We start from the raw sequence: 25033 nt of genomic DNA on the forward strand, positions 1-25033 counted from the left end.
AAGTAGTGATCTTACTCCCATATTTGGGCATACCGGGGGTTGTAAATCTAAATATCTATCTATCTATCTCTATCTATCTATCTATCTATCTACCTCTATCTATCTATCTCTATCTCTATCTCTATATCTATATCTATATCATCTATATCTATCTATCTATCTATCTATCTATCTATCTATCTATCTATATATATATATATATATATATATATATAGTCTTGGCAACATTTCAGCGAGGTCTCACTCGCCATCTTCAGGCTGGGTTTTGGGCTTAAAGTGTGATCGGATATATAATTTGTTTTCGTAGATTTTCACGGGTGTAGGTATGCTGGTCTTGTTGTATTCGGGTCTTACATGGGAAAAGACCTGAATACAACAAGAATAATATATATACGATTTAATCAGACTTCCCTTTTTCTGTCCAGCTCTTTCATCAGCAATTAATTTAGTTTGATAAACTGAAAGAAATATAGTCACACAAGCGCAACTTACAATGTAAAGCCGAAGCAATCCATTTCCTAATTTTCCTAATACTATAATGTAAAGTGTCTGAACCAATGATCCTAGAGGAGTTTTAGAATACATCCACAACCAAGATTTGTGTTGCAGCAAGACAGTTATTAATGGGTTTTTCCCCATTTGGCAATCTTTCTTGCGACCGTTGTTAAATGAAGCCCTGCAGTTGTTAAATTAGTAACATGATTATTAAGTGAATGTAGCTTTCCTATTGACTTTGCTTGTCAGAAGACTGCAAAAGAGCATCGCATAACCATGGGATGCTGCAACCTCCATAAATATGAACCGGTTGCCAAGCATCCGAATTCTGATCACACGACTATGGGGATGCTGCAACGGTTATAACCGTGAAAAATGGCCATAAGTCACTTTCCCCAGGACCAATGTAACTTTGAATGGTCACTAAATGAATTGTTGTAGTCAAGGACTACCTGTAGCAATTAACTAGTACAATTAACAGATACAATTCCTGACACAAAGTGAGCAAGGTGTTATATGCAGTGCAATGCACTGAGCCATATGCAGATCTGTACATTGGGGAAACAAAACAGCCACTTCATAAACACATGGCACAACATAGGAGAACAAACGCATCAGGACTAGAGATCCAGCAGTCCATCTGCATTTAAAAGACAAAGGCCTCTCTTTTGAAGACAGCAAAGTCCACATTTTGGACAGAGAGGACCGCTGGTTTTAAAGGGGATCAAAGAGGCCATCTATGTCAAAATTGAACAGCCCTCTCTCAACAGGGGAGGGATATGACATCATCTATCTCCAGTTTACAACACAGTCCTTTCAGCAGTTCCAAGAAGGCCATTTGCACCACTCAGGTGACCCTGACAACACAGATAAACCTCCAGGTGGCCTCAATGACCCTCTAAAAATGCAAATGACCAGCTGTCTGCAAGGAGTATAAATCCTCCCATTCCCCACCACCCAGTCAGAGCTGAAGAAGCTTCTGAGTTGAGGAGTGAAATGTCTTTCTTTAAAAAAAAAAAAAAAGGCTGAAAAATTGCCTCTTGAAAAAGTACCTTTGGGACAACCAAGACTTGGATGATTGAGAATCTCCATAGGCATTTAACTGGTACATAGTGAAGCAGTTGTAGCACAGAGACAAAAACCTCAACGCATCTGCCCGGATTTCCCGCTTAGAGAAGAATTGTTGCTTGGTTAGAGAGCATAAACTTTCTAAGGACAAAATTATTCCAATAGAGGTGCATTGCATTTCTAGTTTAATTATAATAACATGTCTAATGAACATGTGTAAATATTATGCAAATGTATACCTGCTTTGGTCTTTCTTCAAGCGGGTGATGTGTCTCCCCCTTTTGAAGCAATGTGTTTGTAGCCAAATTATAGACTGCAGCCCTTCTCATGTTTTCCATCCCACCAAGACTGTAAAACCAGGAATCAAAAAGAGAGAATCACATACTGCCAGATCATAAATGGTACAGACACTAGAAGAGAGAATGGAAATTAAGTGGCAGACAGCGCAAAGGATCAGGTAGTAAATGCTGTAAAAGGCTGAGCGCCAAAGAATGGAGGCCTTTGAACTATGGTGCTGGAGAAGACTCTTGGACTGCAAGACAATCAAAGCAGTCAATCCTAGAGGAGATCAACCTGATTGCTCATTAGAAGGCCAGATCCTAAAGAGGAAACTCAAATACTTTGGCCACCTAACAAGAAGGAAGGACTCACTGGAGAAGAGCCTAATGCTGGGAACGACTGAGGGGAAAAGAAGAAGGGGACGACAGAGAATGAGGTGGCTGGATGGAGTCACTGAAGCAGACGGCGTGAGCTTAAATGGACTCCAGAGGATGGTAGAGGACAGGAAGGCCTGGAGGAATGTTGTCCATGCGGTCGTGATGGGTCGGACCCAACTTCACAACTAACAACAACAAAGAAAATGCTTGCAAATGTATACCTGCGGAGTCCTTCGGGATTGGGCGGCCTATAAATTTATTAAATACTTAAATACTAAATACTTAAATACTTGCAGAAGACCTTCAACTGGAACGCAGACCAAACCTTTGAAGCTTGGCATGTCAAAAATTTAGAAAATGCTTAATTTGACTCTGCTGGCATGTCATTCCTCGCCCTGCCTCACAAAAAAAAAAAGTGTGGTTTTTCTGAAGCACAACACCAATACGAGAGCCTGGTTCCATCTTATTGGAACAACTGGTGTTCTTTTTTGACGGGGAGGAGGGGAATTAGGATAGCAAAAAAAAAAAAAAAAAAAACCCAGACCAGTCCAGGATTATGTGACTTTTCTATACGTACCTCCATGCTGTATCATCCCACAGGAATGCCTCCCTAATTTTAGGATGACCTTTGCTTCCTCCTACCAAAGGTAGCCTCAGAGTCTTCCTCTTTAGAATCTTCAATTCTGGATTGCTATGAACCGTGCAGGGTGACACTGTCCAAAAATGTAAAGGTTCCCCTTGCACATATGTGCTAGTCGTTCCCAACTCTAGGGGGCGGTGCTCATCTCTGTTTCAAAGCCGAAGAGCCAGTATTGTCCGAAGATGTCTCTGTGGTCTTGTAGCTGGCATGACTTAACGCCAAAGGCGCACGGAACACTGTTACCTTCCCATCAAAGGTGGTCCCTATTTTTCTACTTGCATTTTTACATGCTTTCAAACTGTTAGGTTGGCAGAAGCTGGGACAAGTAATGGGAGCTCACTCTGTTATGTGGCACTAAGGATTCGAAATGCTGAACTGCCAATCTTTCTATGGCGCCTTAGCCACTGAGCCACTGCATCCCTTGACACTGTCTAGAATCAGGCAAAAAAAAAAACAACAACAGAGAATGCAAGCATTTAAAAAGGTGGCGCAGTGGTTAAATGCAGCACTGCAGGCTACTTCAGCTGACTGCAGTTCTGCAGTTCGGCTGTTCAAATCTCACCGGCTCAGGGTTGACTCAGCCTTCCATCCTTCCGAGGTGGGTAAAATGAGGACCCAGATTGTTGGGGGCAATATGCTGACTCTGTAAACCGCTTAGAGAGGGCTGAAAGCCCTATGAAGCGGTATATAACTCTAACTGCTATTGCTATTGCTATTGCTAAAAAGGTTAATCTAAAAGGGACACGTGAAGCGACAACCAGAAAAATACGGCATCCTTCACTTAATCCTCCAGGGAAAGACTGAAGGCAAACGAGGTGCAGGCAGAAGAAGAACATCATGGCTTCAAAATCTAAGGATCTGGTTTGGACAAAACTCCACAGCACTTTTTCATGTAGGTGTTGACAAAAATAGGATTGCCAACATGATTCCCAACATCCGATGACGGATATGGCACAAGAAGATGATGAAAAAGGTCAAACCATGGCAATTGGACCAAAGTTTATTAAAGTGAGACATTTCATTACTCATCCAGGCAATTTTTTTTTCAGTCAAAATGAAAAATTTAGCTTAGGCAGAGAGTCAGAGAGTTGTACTAACTCTTGCCGTACCAACTGGAGGGGTTTCTCCCCAAAATGTATTGCAAATGTAAATGAAGACTCAATTACCCATGCCAAAAGCATCTTTAAAAAGTTAAATCATGGCAACTTGAACCAAAGTTTATTAAACTGAGATGTTTTGTTAATCATCCAAGCAACTTCTTTAGTCAAAATGAACATTTTAGGTTAGGCAGTGTCAGAGAGTTCACATACACAGAGAATTCAAGGCTTGAGTTTTGCTATGGCTCCCTCAAAAAAAAAAAAATCCAGAAAAGAAAGTCTACAGGGAAGAATGTCCCTTAAAACATTTCCCCACTAGTTTTTCTTCACTCCTGTTTTTTTTTTCAAAAAATCTCCCCATCAAGTGTTCCAAAGATTTAAAGCATCTGCCTCATTTTGGACAGATTAATTTTCTCAATTTGAAAAACAGAGAGCCCAGAATGCTGGAGGGTTAAAGAAATGCCGACATTTATGAACTGCATCAGAAATGTCCAAAGTACTTTGAGTATTCCAGGCTAGACATAATGGCGAGAGCCGTATTTGTTTGTTCACATGTCTGCTATAATTTATCCATAAACCGTGGAGGGAGACAGACACAATTTTAGTCTCAAAAGGATCACAGAGGGGGCAAGAAACTCAACCCTTCCCCCACCCATCCCCAAATTCCCCACAAACAGCAGTGCCTCAACATGAGAAGAAGGATAATAGGAGAGGACAAAAATTATCTAGAGACGCTGAATCAATGGAGGGGAAGGAGAAGAACTATAGATGACCTTCCCTTAAGGACTGACCAAAGTTACAACATACCCAAAAATCAGGTACTGTACTTGTGATCTGAATGTGAAGTTCAAACAGCCAACTTCTCTCCCCACAGTCATGTGATCACATTTTGGGCACTCAACAACCAGCCCGCATTTACGGCCATTCCAGCATCCTGCAATCACGTGACTGTGATTTCTGACAATTGTTTCCAAAAACTGGCATTTGGTGAGACACTGGTGAAGCGGGCACAGTAGCATCTGCATTTTCTGCATCGCATAAGAAAAGCTCCTCTTCCTTCCCCTGTCCTTACCACTTTCTATAGAGGGAGAATCAAGAGAATCCTGTCCTATTCCATGACAGTCTGGTTTGGAAGCATTACTGCTACGGAGAGGAAGGTGGTGCAGAAAGTGGTGAGGACAGCAGAAAAGATCATTGGTAGTTCACTTCCTTCTATCCAGGACACAGCACATAAGTGATGCTTAAGCAGAATCCACAGGGTTGTCTGGGACGCTAAACGTCCTCTTCCCGACCTGTTTACCTTGTTACCTTTTGGAAGGAGTTTTTGTGGTATCCGAAGCAGAACATACAGATTCAGTCACAGTTAGCAAGCATATAGCATCAACCTTGTGAACTCTCAAGTTTCCTCTTTCCGCTATGTATTCAAAATGGACAGTGATTAATATGTTTGTATATGTGTATACACACACACACACATATGGGTGTATATAGCATGTATACATGTGTTGTGTATGTGTACAGTAGATATATACTTTCTTTTGAGAGCAAGCAACAGAATTTCATTTTTAATGTGGGCCAGTGGGCTCACAGTAAAAAATGACAATAAAGGTTATCTTATCTCACCTAGTTTCCAGTTTCAGGCAAAAGCTGCCCACTGCGGACAATGGATTCACTAAACAACTGCCACATTTGCTTAACGATCATGGCGATTTGTTTAATGACCATCATACAAAAAATGTTGCATAATCAGATCAGTCATGTGATGACCTGCTTAATGACTTACAACCATAATTCCAGGCTGAATTATAGGCTTAAATCAAAGATGGATGCAGGCCACTTCAATTCTCTTCACCTGCTGGCATCCTTTGAAAGGCCACATATCTGGACGTCCTTCTGCTATGTGGACTTCAACTCCCAGAATTCTCAGCGAGGATATCTATGGGGCTGGGAGGCAGAAAAGGGTCCTAATGATGGCTATAGCTATGAAATCAAAGCCACATTTTATTTTATGTGCGTCATTTAAATTCCATGATGATAAATGTCATCTTAACTTTCTTTATTATTATTATTATTCTCCCCACTCCTCTGTGGGGATGCCCTGATTCTCAGCAATATCTTTGCTGGCTCAAGAATTCTGAGAATTGAAGTCCATACATATGGTGGGGGGGGGGGGCATCTGGTGCTGGGAATGCTGGTGGAGACCCTTCCCTTCACAAATGGGATAGAGCTCCAGTAAATGGCATCTGTTGTCTTCCCCAGGAACCTTCTAATGAGTCTCTCTCAGATATCTACCACCTGAGCTCAGTCCCTAGCCTCCAACGATTGTTGACACAAAATGGACTTTTATTAACTACAAGTAGGTAATCCTACCTAAAGCTATTTAGTTTTAATTGCATTTAAATGTCATTGGAATCAAATCAAAGGCCATTTTTGCCCTGATGTCTCCCATTAGTTCTTGGAGGATATCTTGGTATTCAAGGAACTCAAAGGCGAAATCTATTCTGCCCACCCCCCAAAAGAAATTGGTATCTTGCCACTTCCAGATCCTGGAGCTTGTAGCTGAGAATCTAGGGTCTGTTGAAGGCAGGGGTGGGTATCTATGGCCACTTTACAACCTGTGGAAATCAGAATGCAGCCAATACTGGTTTGTTTGCTCTTTGCTTCAGATAAATGAGAATCTGTGATCACTAAACGAATGGTCGTAAGTCGAAGACCGCCTGTGTAATGGTTAAGAAACCAGAATGGGTCTGGGGAGATTCAGATTTTAGCCCCCATTTAGCCACAGAAGTTCCTTGAAGGACTTCTGACCACTCTCTCATCACACCTAATCTGGTGAGGATGTTGTGGGATAAAACGGAAGGAAGGAGTGCAGCACCATGAGATATAATTCAAATAAATATTTCAGACCAAAATATCAGTCAGGAGTGCATGAGGGGTTTGGGAAATCCCTGTTCTTGAAATTTTACAGTTTAATCATGTGCTTGACTCCGTGCCAATCCATCCATCCAGACACACACACACACACATCCACACCCTCGCTTTTTTCTACCCCGTGAAATCCTTGAGGCAACTAACAACACCAAATCAGCCTTTAAACATTGTAAATGTTGACTTAAAAATCCCAGGATTAAAATCACTTGAAAACTAAAAGCAAAAAAAAAAATACCATTTGTAAGGCAAGACAATTAAGTGAGAAAACAGACTGTCCTGTACAGAATTTCTTATAAAATTATAAATATTTAATATTGCCCAGTATAAACTACTGTAATACACAGACATAAATAGAAGGAAAAACCACAACTAAATGAAAAATATGCTTTGTTCTAGGCATGGAAGAAAGTACCAACTCTGATATTTGGTAAAAACATTACAGGCAGGATTGTGATTTAGCCAAACAGATACTCGAAGATGCTGTATTTTCTTCATCATCACGGTGATCATTCCTTAATATCTGATAACCGGAGACAAGACAATCTTAGAATGTGGAAATCGTATTTTCCAGTCATTTTAGAAAGAGCAACACACTATGCAACATGCTTTTGGTGTCAGACACATGGTTTGCATACAGTGGCCTCTGCTTAATCATACCTTTTTGAACAAGATACCAATGATTGGGATCAAATGTCCCTCTGAGTCATAAACCACACAGAATCCAAGCCAAAATCTATTTATACAGCAGTTTGTACACTGCCCATTTCAGAGATTCTGGCTGGGGTATTCTGGGAGTTGAAATCCACAAGCCTTAAAGTTGCCAAGGTTGGACACCCCTGTTCTAGAGCTGTTTTCTTAACCTCAGCAACTTGAAGGTGCATGGACTTCAACTCTGAGAATCCCTCCAACCATGGGGGAATTCTGCGAGTTGAAGTCCATGCACCTTAAAAGTTGCTGAGATTAAGAAACACCGCAGATGGTTTACATTATAACAATCTGTTGATATATCTATCAAGATATAATTCCACAATCTCCTATCATAAACAATCAAAATCCCAATGTTGCACCCACACATATGTGCTAAAGGTCTGAACTGGATCTCAATAGTGCATCCACATCTTGCTTCTTGTGAATCCACGCACCTCCTGCAGACACAACAAATCACACAGGTCCCAGCCACATAATGTACAAAGACAGAACAAATAAATCACGTTTGTCTTTAAAGCGCTGCCTCTGAATTCCTTTCACCTCCTCCACATGTTCAAGCCTGTCTTTGCAAAAACGGAAGGCAAGAAATGTGCTTTGTAAAAGCACTAAAAGTGAAACTTGTTGAGTTGCCAATTTTACAGGCGATACCAGTTCTTACATGGCGGAGAGCCACATGAACTGAATACAGGTACTCTTCTACTTGCAACTACAATTGAGCCCAACATTTCTGTTGCTAAGCCACAGTTGTTAAGTGAGTTTTGCCCCATTTTATGACACAGCTGTTAAGGGAATCACTGCAGTTGTTAGTAACATGGTTGTTACATGAGTCGGGCTTCCCCCACTGACTTTGCTTGTATGAAGTCTGCAAAAGGTGATCACATGACCTCAGGACACTACAACCGTCATAACTACATGCCAGTTGCCAAGTGTCGGAATTTTGATCATGTGACCATGGGGATTCTATAATGGACATAAGTGTGAATAAACTTTCTCCCTATATTGGACAGGAATAGTATTGGGTTGAATTAAAATTTGAATCTAATCAAAACCCAAGTTACCGTATCTATTTTGTAATTTTCCTCTTCAGCCACTTTCCAAATTTGATGGCATCTTCTACAAGATCTTGAGGCTAAACTTACGGCTCCCAGGGGGCACAGATGTATGCCTCCAAAATGCAGTGGTCCATGTTGGCATGATGTCAGAAAGGAGAACTCAGCTCCTGGCAGATTTCCACTGAAGCAGCCTCTGATTCTGCCAGGTGACCTGAACTGTGCAAAGGGCCTGTTACATCAAGCAATACTTTTATTAATAGAGTGGATGAGTGAACAATTTGATTGGACAATTATATAGAGAGCTGGGAACTATAACCATGCAATGGTGAGGACAGAAAAGACAGGAACTCTGGACCTTCAGTTTCTTAGTCCATTTAGGAATAGAATAGAATAGCAGAGTTGGAAAGGACCTTGGAGGTCTTCTAGTCCAACCCCCTTCTTAGGCAGGAAACCCTACACCACTTCAGACAAATGGCTATCCAACGTCATCTTAAAAATGTCCAGTGTTGGAGCATTCACAACTTCTGGAGGCAAATTGTTCCACTGATTAATTGTTCTAACTGTCAGGAAATTTCTCCTCAGTTCTAAGTTGCTTCTCTCCTTGATTAGTTTCCACCCATTGCTTCTTGTTCTACATTCAGGTGCCTTGGAAAATAGTTTGACTCCCTCTTCTTTGTGGCAGCCCCTGAGATATTGGAACACTGCTATCATGTCTCCCCTAGTCCTTCTTTTCATTAAACTAGATATACCCAGTCCCTGCAACCGTTCTTCATATGTTTTAGCCTCCAGTCCCCTAATCATCTTTGTTGCTCTTCTCTGCACTCTTTCTAGAGTCTCCACATCTTTTCTACATCATGACGACCAAAACTGAATGCAGTATTCCAAGTGGACAAAGTAACTCACTATGCTGGAGGGACCACAGGTTGTTGTTGTGTTTTAATGTAAAACTCCATGCACAAAGGATGAGGCCTTCCTTTTCTCTTCTTCCCCCTGCCTACTTTATTGTACAGGTTTTCAGGTTTTAAAAAGGAGGTCTTGCTAAATTTTTTGCAATGAGCTACATCGCACTACTGGTGTTCTTTAATGTATTTTATAAAATTCTATTGGATTTGCAAAGCCTTCCATGCTAAAACTTTGGTAAATAAAATCCAAATGGGCTTACTCTTCCATATTTCTAGATCTAGAGACTTTCAAAGATTGCATGTGGCATTCACATGACCCCAGGACACTACAGGCCAATTGCCAAGCACCCAAATTTTGATCACGTGACTGCGGGAATGCTACAACAATTGTAAGTGCGAGAACTAGTTAAAATCACATTTATCAGTGCTGTTGGTAACTTCTAATGGTCACTAAACAAATTGCTATAAGTTGAGGACTATCTGTACCCCAAAAAGTCAGGTTGGGAGGGCAACATTATCTGATACCAGTTCTTCTATAAATATTTCTCAATCTTGGCAACTTTAGGATATGTGAACTTCAACTAATGGCCGGCTCGGGAATTCTGAGAGTTGAAGTCCACACATCTTAAGTTGCTAACGTTGAGAATTAGTTTACTATGGGTTCAGAGGTGAATGCCATTGTGCCTACAGTTTGCCCATCTCCGACCAATTTCAAATCCCCCCAAAAGAGGGGTGCTCTTGGCTTCTCTTCTCCCCAAATAATACAGGTAGTCCTCAATTTACGACCACAACTGAGCCTAAAATTTATGTTAAGTGAGATATCGTTCAATGAGTTTTGTCCCATTTTATGACTTTTCTTGCCTCAGTTGTTAAGTGAAACCCTGCAGTTGATAAATTAGTAATCCGTGCTGTTAAGTGAATTTGGCTTCCCCCATTGATTTTGCTCGTCAGAAGGTCGCAAAAGGGGATCAAATGACTTTGGGACACCGCAACCGTCATAAATAGAAGTCAGTTGCCAAGCAGCTGAATTTTGATCACATGATCGTTGCGAAGGTCATAACTGTGAAAAATGGGTCATCCATCACTTTTTTTCATTGCCTTTGTAACTTTGAATGGTCGCTAAATGAACTGTTGCAATCCGAGGACTCCTGTACTACAAATAACAGTGTTCATTTCAATCCCAGGACTGGACAGTGGATGGCCGACTAAAGCAGGACTCTCCAATCTTGGCAACTTTAAGCCTGCACTAAAGGGCTTAAAGGGTTTATTTGCTACAAATAACTATCTAGTAGATCCCCATTACATAAAGTTGGGGCCAGCAAAGTAGCAGGAAGCAAGCTAATTTTATGATTTAAATTTATAAATTTATAATTTTATTATAAAATTTTATAATTTTATTTATAATTTTATGATGGGTGTCTTAGACACCCATCATAATTTTTAATCCTGCATCAAGAACAGCCATCTTCTGGTTTGGCACTTGCAGGCCTTCAGGGAGACGAAAGCAGCCACAAAGAATCACTTTGCTTCTTTTTAGCCATGCTAATTTGCAAACCACGTGGTTACAATCTGGACTGTGATCATGAGCACACATTCATTATATATGTTCCAATGCTAATTAATAATTATGTGTAACAGAAGTACTTGGATTGCAGTCACTATATCTCCAAAATAAGCTGAACGACCACCCTGAAGGGCAGACTAGCCCAGCTTCCCCTATACATTAAAAGCATTAATTTTTAAACTGATGTGCAAGCTCGCTTTTTTTGAAGCACCAGTGAGTTATTTGTTAAACAGGAACACTCAAAGCTGACAGGAGAAAAAGACCTATTGGTCCACAGAGTTTGCTCTCTTGAGCTTTTTGGCTGTTTTTGTTTTTCTGTATTTATAGTTACTTATTCATTCACTTCAGGGACGTGGTGGCTCAGTGGCTAAGACGCTGAGCTTGTCAATCAGAAAGGTCAGGCAGCTCGAAACCCTACCTCCACGTAACTGAGTGAGCTCCCGTTACTTGTCCCAGCTTCTGCCAACCTAGCAGTTCGAAAGTACGTAAAAAATGCAAGTAGAGAAATAGGGATTTCCTTTGGTGGGAAGGTAACAGAGTTCTGTGCACCTTTGGCCTTTAGTCATGCTGGCCACATGACCCTGGAGACATCTTCAGACAGGGCTGGCTCTTCGGCTTTGAAACAGAAATGATCATCACCCCCTAGGGTCAAGAACAACTAGCACATATGTGTGAGGGGAACCTTTACCTATTCATTCACTTATTTTTAATTATTATTTTTATTTGATTTTTTTTTATTAATTTTGTCAGGTGGTGGACATTTATTTATAATCCCAAGCAGGTTTAAACTCAGTTACTGATAATTCAAGTTGGTTTCTAATATAAACTTTTTTATTCCTGTACAAATTACCATATTCTTTACACACACAGACGTACACACAAAACAGGAAGGAAGGACAAAAGTTGTGAATCCACCTGCCTTTTGAAAAACAGATGGTCTCGCTACCAAAAAAAAGGAAATGAAAGAAAACTCGGAAACGATAACCTTTTGGTCCCTCCCATCTGTCCAATCCCTTAGATTAGATTAGATTAGATTAGATTAGATTAGATTAGATTAGATTAGATGGAAACTAGACTAAATTTCCCACTGTGGGAACTGCAGATTCGTATTGATTTCTCAATCCAGGTGCAGAAATTAAATTTTTTAAAAAGGAAATGAAAGAAAGCTTGGAAATGATAACCCTTTGGTCCCTCCCATCTGTCTAATCCCCCAGATTAGATTAGATTAGATTAGATTAGATTGGATTGGATTACATTGGATTAGATTGGATTAGAGGGTGTGGAAATCAGTCTAAAGTTCCCACTGTGGGAACTGCAGATCCGTATTGATTTCGTAATCCAGGTGCAGAAAGTCACACCTCCCTCAAACAACATCTGTCTCCCAAAAGTTAGGAAAGCAGGGAAAGTAGGAGGGGCTGCCTGCGGTGAGCTAAGCAAGGTTGACTTCAGATACGATAAAATCCCCTGTGCAAATGGGTGAGCAACTCCAGCTCACGTGGGTTTTATATGTAAATACACATTCCGGTATTTCCCTACAGCCCTTTTTTTTTAAGGAATTAAACACAACGAAAACGGCCCTCGGTGAAACGAAGCACAGAACGAGAATCTGCCCCAGAGACACCTAAGGCCATTTTGTGCAGGCGTTACTTTTCCAGCAGGTATCATTTACAATACTTTTATGTGACAAACAAGTTAAGCACCCAACTCAGGTCTGTTGCACGGAACTTTGGGTTTCACCGACCACGGTTTAGTCACTCCTAAAGAACCGGCTGCTAAACCATCAATCTGGGTTCCCCCAGCAAGGCAAAGCCAAAACAAAACTCAAAGCCACGGTGGTTTAGCCCAGTTGTGCACTGATCATCCAATGAAGCTGCCTCTTCCTGGTCAGGTTTGTCTTAGTTCCGAAGCCAAGGTTGTTGTTGTTTTTTCAAGGGCAACTGGACTTTCTGGTTTTTTTTCTTTGAAGACATTTCACTTCTCATCCAAGAAGCTTCTTCAACTCTGAAGAAGGACACCTCCCAAAGAAAGAAAAACCAGAAAATCCTGTTGCCTCTTGGAGAAAAAGCCCCTTTGGGACAACCACGACCTGGCTGACTGAGAAATCTCCAAAGACACTTAGTTCTGAACGCTGAGAGGCAGGCACTCTGTCCATGGTCAGGAACACCGTCTCTCCTTCAAGAATCCCTCGCGCTTTCTGGATTAAAAACGCGACACGTAAAGCAAAGTCTGTCCTCAAGTCGCGCCCAGCCCTAATTCCTTCCCGCTCGGAATCCGCTTCCACCTCCGTCCCCGCGGCTAAGTCCATAGCAGGTGACTCTGGGTTTCAAACCAAGGCAGCGCCGGGAAGCGAGCGAGCCTTGCTCATATCCCGCTCACAGTCCGAGGTCGCCCGAAGCCCCGCGATTTACTTACCTTTTTTTCCTCGCCTCTTCTCTCCAGCAGCGGGGCGTAAAATCCCACCAGGTCCCCGAACGGCTGGCAGAAGCCAAGAATCCCTTCCGCCGAGACAACCCCCGGTTCTTGGTCTCGGCCCGCCCGCGGGTATCCAAGTCGAGGAGCGGCGGTGGGGAGTTGCACGGGCGCGGGAGAAAGAGAGAGAGAGAGAGAGACGTGGGAACCGGCCCTGCCGAGAGCGCCGCGTCCCGCTGCCCCCCGGCACGTAACTGGCGAGGGAGGGAGCGCCGCTCCGGAGTTGGCAGCCAGTTGCTCGCGGCTGATCTCATCTGGGATTTGCATAAACCCCCATTTCGCGGCGCTGGCGAGGCGGGGACTCGCGCACCAGTGGCCGGGTGGCGGCGAATGCGGAGCCGGGGATGCCTCCCCGCCTCTCTTCCCTCCGTTCCTTTCCTTTTCTCTCTTTCTTTCTCACTCTCCCTTCCTTTCTCTCTCTCTCTCACTTTCTCTCGTTTTCTTTCTCTTCCTTTCTTCCTTCCTTTTTTCTCCCTCACTTCTTTTTCTTTTCTCCTTTCCTGCCTGCCTTCCTTTCTCTTTCTTTTTCTTTCTTTCTCCCTCCTTCATTCCTTCTTTCTCCTTTCTTTTTTCTTTCTCTTTTCTTTCTTTTATTTCCTCTCCCTGCCTCCCTGCCTTGCTTCTTTATCTTTCTTTTTCTTTATTTCTTCCTTCCTTCTCTCCCTTCTCCCTTTTCTTTTCTTTCTTTTTCTTTCTTTCTTTCCTCTTCCTCCCTTGCTGCCTTCCTTCTTTATCTTTATTTATTTATTTATTCCTTCCTTATCTCTCCCTCCCTTCTCTTTTTTCTTTTTTCTTTCTTTTTTCTCTTTCCTCTCCCTCCCTCCCCGTCTTCCTTTTTTCTCTTTCTCTTTATTTCTTCCTTCCTTATCTCTCCCTTCCCTCTTTCTTTTTCTTCTCTCTCTCTCTCTCTCTGTCTTTCTTTCTTCCTTTCTTTCCTCTCTCCCTCCCCCCCCCCCCCCTCTCTCTCGGCTCTGAAATTAACCCGTGCCTTCCTACTCAGCTGTCGGCGAGCGCTCCCAGCTCCCCCGAGAGGCCTCTGGCTTGGGGGCGCCGGCGTGTGGCTGCGAAGGATGAAGGGACAACCGAGCGGCGGGCACGCGGGACCTGAAAGCAAGTTGCGCCGCTGCAAAGCTCCGACGGGTCTCCTGGCTTTCCACTCTGCGTGGCTCTCTCTCGAGGCTTCCTTGTGGGACGACTGGGAGATTACATTTATCTTTCTTGGATTTCGCACACAATTTGGCTCAGGAAAGGAGAGGAGGGTGCTCCACGACTTGGATTCCCCCTCCCCAACTAAAGAGAAGGGATAGAGAGCGCCTAATTTACTATATAAAGGGTTTGATTTAGCACTTTCTGCAAATTGCAAAAAAAAGGATTGCTGCCCCCCCCCCAAGAAGCTTCCAGTTTCAACGCCGACTCTAAAGAGTAAGGAAGGAGGAGTATTTATAAAAATAATAAAGGCTAGATGTAAACAAAATATAAATAAATAAAAATAAAATAAAAAATAAAGAATAATAAAATAAAATGTAGGACAGTATAGATATAGTCCTTAACTTAATTTGTTTAGCAACTGTTCCAACTTCCAAGTTACAATGGCACTGAAAAAGTTACTTGCAGTGGGTGTTGGCCAGTAAAGTAAACTTTATGTCAACCTAGTCACCTGACTGCTTGACTTAAGCTGCTGCATGCAAGGCTGACCATGAAGATTATGGGGAAGCTTCAACGGGTCTAGAATGCATTGGCCACAACAGTAATGGTCATGATTTCGTGTCCATTTGTACCAAAAGTGTGCAGCAGCTGCCAAAAAAGCCAACACAGTTCTAGGCCACATAAACAGAGGGATAGAATCAAGACCACGTGAAGTGATAATACCACTTTATAATGCCTTGGTAAGGCCACACTTGGAATAATGCATTCCGTTTTGGTCGCCACAATGTAGAAAAGATGCAGAGACTTTAGAAAGAGTGCAGAGAAGAGCAACAAAGATGATTAGGGGATTGGAGACTAAAATATATGAAGAACGGTTGCTAGAATTGGTTATGTCTACTTTAATTAGAAGGGACGCAGTAGCTTAGTGGCTAAGACGCTGAGCTTATCGATCAGAGCACTAAAACATATGAAGAACGGTTGCAGGAACTGGGGTCTGTCTAGTTTAATGAAAAGAGCCGAGGTGGCACAGTGGTTAGAGTGCAGTACTGCAGGCCACTTCAGCTGACTGCTATCTGCAGTTCGGCGGTTCAAATCTCACCGGCGGAAGGTTGACTCAGCCTTCCATCCTTCCGAGGTGGGTGAAATGAGGACCCAGACTGTGGGGGCAATATGCTAACTCTGTAAACCGCTTAGAGGGGGCTGAAAGCCCTATGAAGCGGTATATAAGTCTAACTGCTATTGCTATTGCTATAAGAAGGACTAGGGGAGACATGATAGCAGTGTTCCAATATCTCAGGGGTTGCCACAAAGAAGAGGGAGTCAAACTATTCTCCAAGGCACCTGAGGGTAGAACAAAAAGTGATGGGTGGAAACTAATCAAGGAGAGAAGCAACTTAGAACTGAGGAGAAATTTCCTGACAGTTAGAACAATTAATCAATGGAACAACTTGCCTCCAGAAGTTGTGAATGCTCCAAAACTGGAAGTTTCTAAGATGTTGGATAACCATTTGTCTGAAGTGGTGTAGGGTTTCCTGCCTAAGTAGGGGGTTGGACTGGAAGACCTCCACGGTCCCTTCCAACTCTGTTATTCTATTCAAACAGTACTAAATTTGTACCATTTATTTTGCTCTTTCAAAAGGCAGCTGGGCTTCCTTTGCTTGAAGAGGTTTCAGTTCTCCAAGAAACTTTTTCAGTTCTGACCAAACGTTTCTTGGATGAGAAACGAAACCTCTTCCAACAAAACAAAGAAAGTCCAGCTGCCCTTTGAAAAAGCACCCTTGGGACAATTGCCACCTGGGTAACTGAGAATCTCCATAGACATGTCCATTTATTTATTTTACATAGGTTTCTGGACAGCATATAATAATACAACAGTCAAAAACTTATTTAATCTCAAAGAAATCAAAAATAAATAAAAGAGATAAAATAAACAGGTTAAACCCAAAAAGGTGTATGCCCCATGTAACACTTCCTCTGCTTGTTGGTTTGCTACCAGATGCAATTCGAAGTGCTGCTTGTTATCTATAAAGCTCTACAGAGCCACATGTGGCTCCGGAGCCACATGCGGCTCCAGAGCCACATGCAGCTCTAGACTCCTGGTCTCGTAGTAAGGCACTAGGCTAGAAACCAAGAATCTTAGTTCTAATCCAGCCTTATAAATAAAACCAAGGCTTTGGGCCAGTCACTGTCTCTGAACCCAATCCACCTCACAGGGTTGTTGTTGTGGGGAAAAGAGGAGGAGGAAGGAGCATAAGGTATGTTCACTGCCTTTAGTTACATGTTATTATATTGGTTCTAAAGTAATAAATGGGCCCGGTGACTGTCCCTAGGTGCCCAGACAGTTTTCATGCCAATGGCAGAACTAGAATTCGGAGTCTCCTGGTGATTGGCTCAGCCAGCTTTCATGCCTAAAGAGAAACTAGAACTCCCCATCTCCTGTTTCTGGGCCAGCACCGTAACCACTAGACCAGGGGTCAGCAACCCGTGGCTCTGGAGCTGCTGGTGGCTCTTTCATCCCTCTGCTGAGGCTCCCTGTCACTCAAAATATGCATCACAACCGCCAATGTTTGACACCCACCGGCATGCAGTTTATTGAGCTTTTCAACCCCGGATAGGCCAACCATGGATAAATCCAAGAAAAGTTTCAGAAGAAAACAGAAAATTTAATTCAATTACATATGTTATTTTTGTGACCGCTCAGGAAACAGTCAGGCACGGGAAGGGTTTTGTGGCTCCCGGTGTTTTCTTTTTTGTGGTAAACTCATCCAAATGGCTCTTTGAGTGTTTAAGGTTGCCAACTCCTGCACTAGACCAAACTGGCATGTAAGTGGGCAACTGACCAAGAGCATGAATTGATGAATGAGAGACAAACAAAAGCACTAAATGACTTGTATGCTTGTAACCTGAAGAGAATGAGGAAGGGTGTGATTCATCTGGGTGTAAGTAAAATGAAGCTGATGAAAAGGAAAATGTTGAATTCTGAGTGAAAGGGCGGCTTTCTTGCCTGACCCAAGAAAATAACTTGAGAAAATGTCTTAAACAAGCCTCTCCCTAATTCACAAAAGGATAAAAGCGAAGGAGAGGAAAGCACATTCAGATTTGCAAGATTCAGTTTCTAAAGCTATTCGAATACAAGCAGTCCTCATTTAGCGACCTAAATTGGGACTGGAAACTTGGTTGTTAAGCAAAGCAATCACTAAAGAAAACTGTGACTGATTTCACTCCAGTTTTCCATTGTTTTACAGACCTGCGAAAGCCACACGCGGATTGGTTGTTGCATCACCATCATAACCTCAAACAGTTGCTTAAATGAGGTAGTCGTTACTAAATGAGGACTACCTGTAAAAGTAATCCTGATCTATATGACGTTGGTTTCTTAGTCTGATCTGTCTTATGCAGCTGACAGTAACATGAAAAGAAGGGGCACCTACTGGATGCATCTTCTGGTAGCCTTAGAGGACAGTGTGAAAATTCAACGTTTTCCTTTTCATCAACTCCGTTTTACTTACACCCAGATGAATCACACCTTTCCTCTTTCTTTCTGGCTTACAAGCACACAAGTTATTTAGTGTTTTTGTTTGCCAGTCATTCATCAATTCATGTGCTTGCACAGTTACCCACTGATATGCCAGTTTGGTCCAGTGATTAAGGTGCTGGCTGTTGTGGCCCGTGAGGAGGTTGGGGGGGGGGGAGCATAGGCCAGTCCTGGAGGCTGGGGAAGGCTTGGACAAGGGCTCTGCGTCGGAGGCAGAGATGGAGCCGAGGCCATCTGGCAGTAATCAGGTGCCTACGGAGCTAGACAGCAGTGAGGCAGAGGAACAACTAGAGCCTGTTCCTGGTATGCGCATGCTCAGAGCTGCCAGAAGAAAAGAACAACTCGGAAATCAGGGTCGACTTGGAAGTAAAGTCACAGGTGGACAGTGAATGGCCCCTCCCATAGGAAATAAAAGACGAGCAAAAGGGGAGTGGGCTTTTGCAGGAAACAATTCGTTTATTCGGTCGTTAGATTCGTTTTAGGAGTGTGAAGATCTGTCCGTGAATCTCAGAGACTCTGTGCCCAGCCTTTCCTTGCACAGCACCTCATTTGGAAAATATTTACCTGGCAGCTTTCCAAGATAGATAAGGTCTGTAGTCATAAATATTCCTTTGAAGGACTGTTTGCCAAGCCTTACTGAATGTGAATGAGAGATATTCACATTCGTTTAATAAAAAGGGTTTTGTCAGGACCAGGACTCTTCCTCGTGCTTTTTGGGGAAGCCTAGGTCAGAACACTGGCCTAGAAACAGGAGACAGGGACTTCTAGTCCTGCCACTGGCATGAAAACTGTCTAGGTGACCTAGGGACAGTCACCCAGCCCATTTATTACTTATGATGTTTGTAAGCAATATATTCCTGCATGAAAAGTGAGCTGGGGAACTGACTTGGGTTGTTGCCGAACAATAACACCCACTGGTAGGACTCTGGGAGTTATAGTTCAGTCCTTCCCTGATACAGAAGGATGTTTAGAGAAGGCATGAGGAAGAATGCCAACAAAACTCCCTGATGCCATTAATCTTTTGTGCAGGAACACAGTGTCTTAATGGCAGTGAAATTACCCCTGGTGAACTGGGAATTGCCGAAGATTATAACTATCAGTGAATTCAGTGAAGTGCCCATGGCACAAGACACCAATTTAGACAAAGAAAGGTGCACAGGGTGGGAACCCCAGGCAGAATATATATTAAAATCATTGCCTGGGGGTTGTGCTTCAAGCTAAGCCAGCATGGTTTATTCAGTTTATTCGATTGATGTATGCTGTGTGAATTGAGCAAATTGCACCTTAGTTACCAAGTGATAGTTAAGCTAGGCCTTCGCCATCTTAAATAGTTTTTATCTTAAAGTATTGGGTTAGAATGTTACATCCAGATCAGAGATGATCCCTTTGATGGTCCTACATATATACACAAAGGTGTAGTAAAAAACATTGTGAATGCTACTTGCCTTTTTTTTTATTAAAACAATTCACAAGTGTGAAAAGAAGAGCAATAATTTTAATGCTTTTTTAAATGATTTTTTTGGTCTGGGCCAAGAAACAGAATTCAATTTTTTCCTCTGGGGGAATATGATTTTCAGAGTGGGACGGCTGCAACTTTCAATCAGAAATGTTATGCTTAATTTTGGGCCAAAAGTAATGCATCTGGGGCATCAGAATGAGTCATGCTATATACTCAAACCCCTTGTTTCCTGGCTTCAGAAATGAGTTAGATCCTGTTCTCATCCTGGAATTGATGCTATGCCCCTCTAGGATTGGAAGATAAAGAATTAGTGAGGAGTGAAAGTTAGTGGCACACAATTAAAAATTACTGTATAAAAGCATTTGCCTGGTTCAAAACTTTCCTTTCAGCCAATCTGAGAGGTAGATTAATGGACTCCAGACGTTTAGTGTCACACAGGGCCAGCAAAGTGGCAGCATCAAATTTAACCATGGCTCACCTCGAAACATGACCAGGGTTGCATTTCTTGATTTTGGATGGGAGTCAACGAGGAAATCGCAAAGTCTGTGTGGTATAATCAAAACAGTCAAGATGGGAGCTGGAACGATGCAATAAAATTTCTGTTTTCATCTTTGGCCACCAAAATTGTCGCCTGGCTAAGTGCAGAGTCTTTAAGTAGCCAAAATGTCTGGCCAATTTAGCATCGTGGCTGTGCTGTAGAACCTGAAGCAAGACGACTAATGGCCTTAGAGTTCTGTTTGCGATGGGTGTGTTACTTGGAACCTTGACATCTGTCATATGAACATAAAAAGCAGGTGGAGCTTTAATCATTTCATCGTAGCAACCCTCTGAGTTTTTTTTTTTAAATCACCCTCTGGGAATTTTCCTGCCCAAGGTTGTAAATCCAACTGGCAAGAGGGAATTGGGGGGGGGGGTTGCACTCCCCCCGTCTTTTAGATACAGATGGTCTTTAATGTGAAAAAAATATGGATCTTCTTTGTGTCATGCTCCTTTTTCCAAAGGAATCCATGATAGTCTCCAAGATGAATAAATGGACGTAGCCCCAAAGTCAGAAGAACTCAACCCAGATTAAGTTGCCGAGTGAGTGGGGGGATCAGCCTGAAGGGGCCAGTAGTAATTGGGCCTCAGTTCTCTGAACATAACATAATAACAAAGTTGGAAGGGACTTTGGAGGTCTTCTAGTCTACTCTCTGCTCAAGCAGGAGACTTGAGGTTCTCAACCTTCCCAATGCCGCAACCCTTTAACACAGTTCCTCTTGTTGTGGTGACCCCCAACCATAGAGGAGGATTGTCTCGGTTCCTAAGACCATCGAAAATATGTGTTTTCCGATGGTCTTAGGCGACCACTGTGAAAGGGTCATTCAACCCCCAAAGGGGTCCCGACCCACAGATTGAGAACCGCTGCTCTACACCATTTCAGACAAGGTTGTCCAGTCTCTTCTTAAAAACCTCCAGTGATGGAGCACCCACAACTTCTGAAGGCAAGCTCTTCCACTGATTCATTGTTCTAACTGCTGTTAGATCTCCTTTCCTCTGTCCATATATTCCCTGACAGGGTTATATTAACAGAAAAGACAAAAATAAATCAGTTATTCTATAAGATCCTACAGGACTTCCTCTCTCCCACTAGTGGTGAGTTCCTACCGGTTCGGACCGATTGGCCCGAATCAGTAGTGGTTTGATGGAACTGACAGCGACCCAGGCCTGCCACACCCCAAAACTGGTTCTCTGCCTAAATGCCGCCATCTTGTTTTTTGCGCAGAGCAATTTTTATTGCACTACGCATGCGCACGACGCACCCACAAGCGAACCAGCAGTAGTGACTGCAGGAACCCACCCCTGTCTCCCACCCTCTCTTCTTCATACATGGGTATTATGAAATGGCTTCTTCCAGAAAGCTGAAATTAGAAAGCACAAATTAAACCAGGATGCAACCCTACTCTCACCTGGACATGAATCCTATGGTGGGTTCCACAAAAGTAACTAACCACAGTTGAGCCTAGCGTGTCGTATAGACTCATTAGGGTGCTTAATTTGTAGTTCAGCATGTTAAGTGAAGCCAGAAAATGGAATTAATTAGGTAAATCATGGTTGAGTGAACAATAAGTAAGCCTGCAAGACTTATTTCTGGACAGAAATCTATAAATCTTCCCCAGATTTGCGTTGCAGCTGAAACAGACTGATCCACAAACATCTGTGTGATAATACAGTTGTTGTTCTTTAAGGCACCACAAAACTCTGTGGATTTCCCCCACCCTGGGCAAGGAATTCTGCTACTACTAAGTTATTGCTGGAGTTTTGCAAAGAAGGAGCGCAGCCTAGCAACCCAGCCAAGCGCCTTCCCTTTTCTTGGGAAGATCAGCTGATTGCTTTCAACAGCGGTCCTTGACAACGGGAGCCAAATAAATGGATGGGGGAACATCTCTCCCCTCCCCTTCCCACACTCCTCGCTGGCTTGCAACTGAGGCCCTGTAAAGGGGACAAGAGGCGGTTTTGGGGGATAAAGCTGGAAAAAAGGCACAGGTGCGCCAAGCTTTCTCCTGGGTTCCGAAGTGGAATGGAGCAGGCTTTGTTTGCTAATAAGGCAGGAGTATTTAATCTAGGCAAACTTCCTTTAGGCTCCATCTGTTTCTTTGCAAATAGAATAGAATTCTTTATTGGTCAAGTGTGGTTTCATTGTGAAGCCATGGATGTTGGAGAAACAAGCAGGTTGAAAACAAAATAAAGGTTTTTGGAAAATAAACCCAAATGCAGAGATGATAGGATAGATGGATAATAGGATAATAGGCGGGCTATCAGCCCTGGGATGAGAAATGTGAAAACATATTGGAATTGTACTTGATCTCAAACTGGGATCAAATTAAAATAAAGCAATAGACTAGACTAGACTAGACTAGAGTAGAGTAGAGTAGAGTAGAGTAGTCTAGTCTAGAATAGAATAGAATAGAACAGAACAGAACAGAACAGAACAGAACAGAACAGAACAGAACAGAATTCTTTATTAGCCAAGTGTGATTGGACACACAAGGAATTTGTCTTTGGTGCATATGCTCTCAGTGTACATAAAGAAAAATAAAATAGAATACATTAATCAAGAACCATAAGATAAAACACTTGGTGATAATCAAGGTTACTAATAAGCTATCAAATCGTACTTGGAAACAAATAAAAACAATATAAATTGAAAGATACAAGAAACATGGTTATAGTCATAAGTTGGGAGAGATAGATACTACGAAGGAAGAGAAGAAGAATAGTAATACAGTCTCAGTAAATTATTTGACAGTGTTGTGGGAATTCATTGTTAAGCATAGCGATGGTATTGGGGGGGGAACTGTCCTTGTGTCTAGTTGTTCTGGTGTGCAGTGCCCTATAGTGTCATTTTGAGGGTAGAAATAATTTATGTCCTGGATGTGAGGGATTTGTAGATATTTTCACAACCCTCTTTTTGACTCGTGCAGTGTACAGGTCCTCAATGGAAGGCAGGTTGGCAGTAATTGTTTTTTTCTGTAGTTCTAATTATGCATTGAAGTCTGTGTCTGTCTTCTTGGGTTGCAGAGCCAAACCAGACAATTATGGAGGTGCAGATGACAGACTCAATAATTCCTCTGTAGAACAAAATCAGCAGCTCTTTGGGCAGTTTGAGCTTTCTGAGTTCTTTGTTGTGCTTTTTTGATGACATTTTTGATGTTAGGTGTCAGTTAAGTTAACTGCAAGTTGCAGATAATTCTAAACTTTCATTTCAGCTTCATCCGTAATTCAATGCAGTATTCAAGTGGATTCTGATCAGGGGAAAGTAGAGAAGATTCCAGAGCATTGCACTGCACCAGATACTTCCTGTCTTCTGAACATAGCACAGGTAGTTCTCAACTTATGACCACAATTGAGCCCAACATTTCCATTGTGAAGCAAGACAGTTGTGAAGTGAGATGTACGACCTTTTTTTGCCATGGTTGTTAAATGAATCACTGCAGTTGTTAAGCGAATCTGGTTTCCCCCATTGACTTTGCTTGTCAAAGCTGGCGGGAAGGTCGCAAAAGGTGACCATACGATCTCAGGGCAGTGCAATTGTCATAAATGCATGCCAGTTGCCAAACCCCTGAATTTTGACCATGGGGAATGCTACGATGGTCATAAGTGTGAGGATTGGTCATTAAATCACTTTTTTCAGGGGCGTTGTGACTTCAAATGTCACTAAAACAAATGGCTGTTAAGTTGAGAACTATTTGTAATGCAAAGGACATATATTTTCTCACCAAGTCCAGATTTCCAGATGGTGGTTGTTACCCAATTTTTGTAGTGGTTTATCTCTTTGTGTAATTACTTCTGTTTAAATTGCAGGTATGTCTGTCTGTTCCAAACTTTATGTGGACTTCAACTCCCAGAATTCCCTCAGCCACTTCTGGGAGTTAGGATGCTTGTCTCTTAAAGTTGCCAACTTTGAAAAAAAAAACCACTGGCATTACATATCCCCTTTCCTCATTCCTCACATTCTCTTCATAGCACGTTTCTGAAGGCCAAGCTCAGCTTGTATGGAGAATACCAGTTTGAAAAAGACATGTGATATTCCAATACCTCAGGGGTTTCCACAAAGAAAGTGTGTCAAGCTATTATTCAAAGCACCTGGAGGCAGGACAAGAAGCAATGGGTGGAAACTAATCAAGGAGAGAAGCAACCTAGAACTAAGGAGAAATTTCCTGACAGTTAGAACAATGAATCAGTGGAACAACTTGCCTCCAGAAGTTGTAAATGCTCCAACACTGGATATTTTAAAGAAGAGATTGGATAACCATTTGTCTGAAGTGGTGTAGGGTTTCCTACCTAAGCAGGAGGTTGGACTAGAAGACTTCCAAGGTCCCTTCCAACTCTGCTATTCTATTCTATTCTATTCTATTCTAAACAGCCAGTCTGTATTGAATCTACACAGATTGTATAGTATAGTTTGATACAAACACTAATCTAATGTGTGTGAGTCAGGGCTGACTCCTAGTGACTGCCTAGACAAGTCCCTGAAATGTTCTTGGCAAGATTTTGGGGGTAGATTGCTTTTGTCATCTTACAAAGGCTGAGAGAAAGAGAGAGAGAGAGACTGGCCCAAGGTCACCCAGCTGGCTTCGAGCCTAAGGCTGGACAAAAACTCATACTATCCCAATTTTTATTCCGGTCTAAGAAAAACCAGTGTGATATTGTGATTAAGCTGTTGGACCAGGACAGGGAAACACATGTTTGAGTCCTCCTCCGTCAAAAAAATATCTGGGGGACTTTGGGCTATTTCCTCTCTCTCTCAGCCCAAGCGGCAGTGTGGTAGAGT

General features: G+C 42.5%; 2 protein-coding genes across 3 annotated transcripts in view; one reads left to right on the plus strand and one right to left on the minus strand.

The window, feature by feature from the left end:
- Positions 1-13851, minus strand: part of DDR1 (discoidin domain receptor tyrosine kinase 1) — a 77963-nt gene extending 64112 nt beyond the window's left edge. For both annotated transcript variants that reach the window (XM_032209619.1, XM_032209618.1), the window contains exon 1: positions 13526-13851. In XM_032209619.1, the coding sequence (XP_032065510.1) occupies positions 13526-13836 (311 nt within the window). In that variant the 5' untranslated portion in view covers positions 13837-13851. The remainder of the gene's footprint in view (positions 1-13525) is intronic.
- The window catches only part of LOC116503304 (zinc-binding protein A33-like), a 902198-nt gene that overhangs the window by 271111 nt on the left and 606054 nt on the right, over positions 1-25033 (plus strand). The gene's annotated exons all lie outside the window — the stretch shown is intronic.

This window comes from Thamnophis elegans, chromosome 2 (assembly GCF_009769535.1).
Source record: "Thamnophis elegans isolate rThaEle1 chromosome 2, rThaEle1.pri, whole genome shotgun sequence".
In the NCBI taxonomy this organism is placed as follows: Eukaryota; Metazoa; Chordata; class Lepidosauria; order Squamata; family Colubridae; genus Thamnophis; species Thamnophis elegans.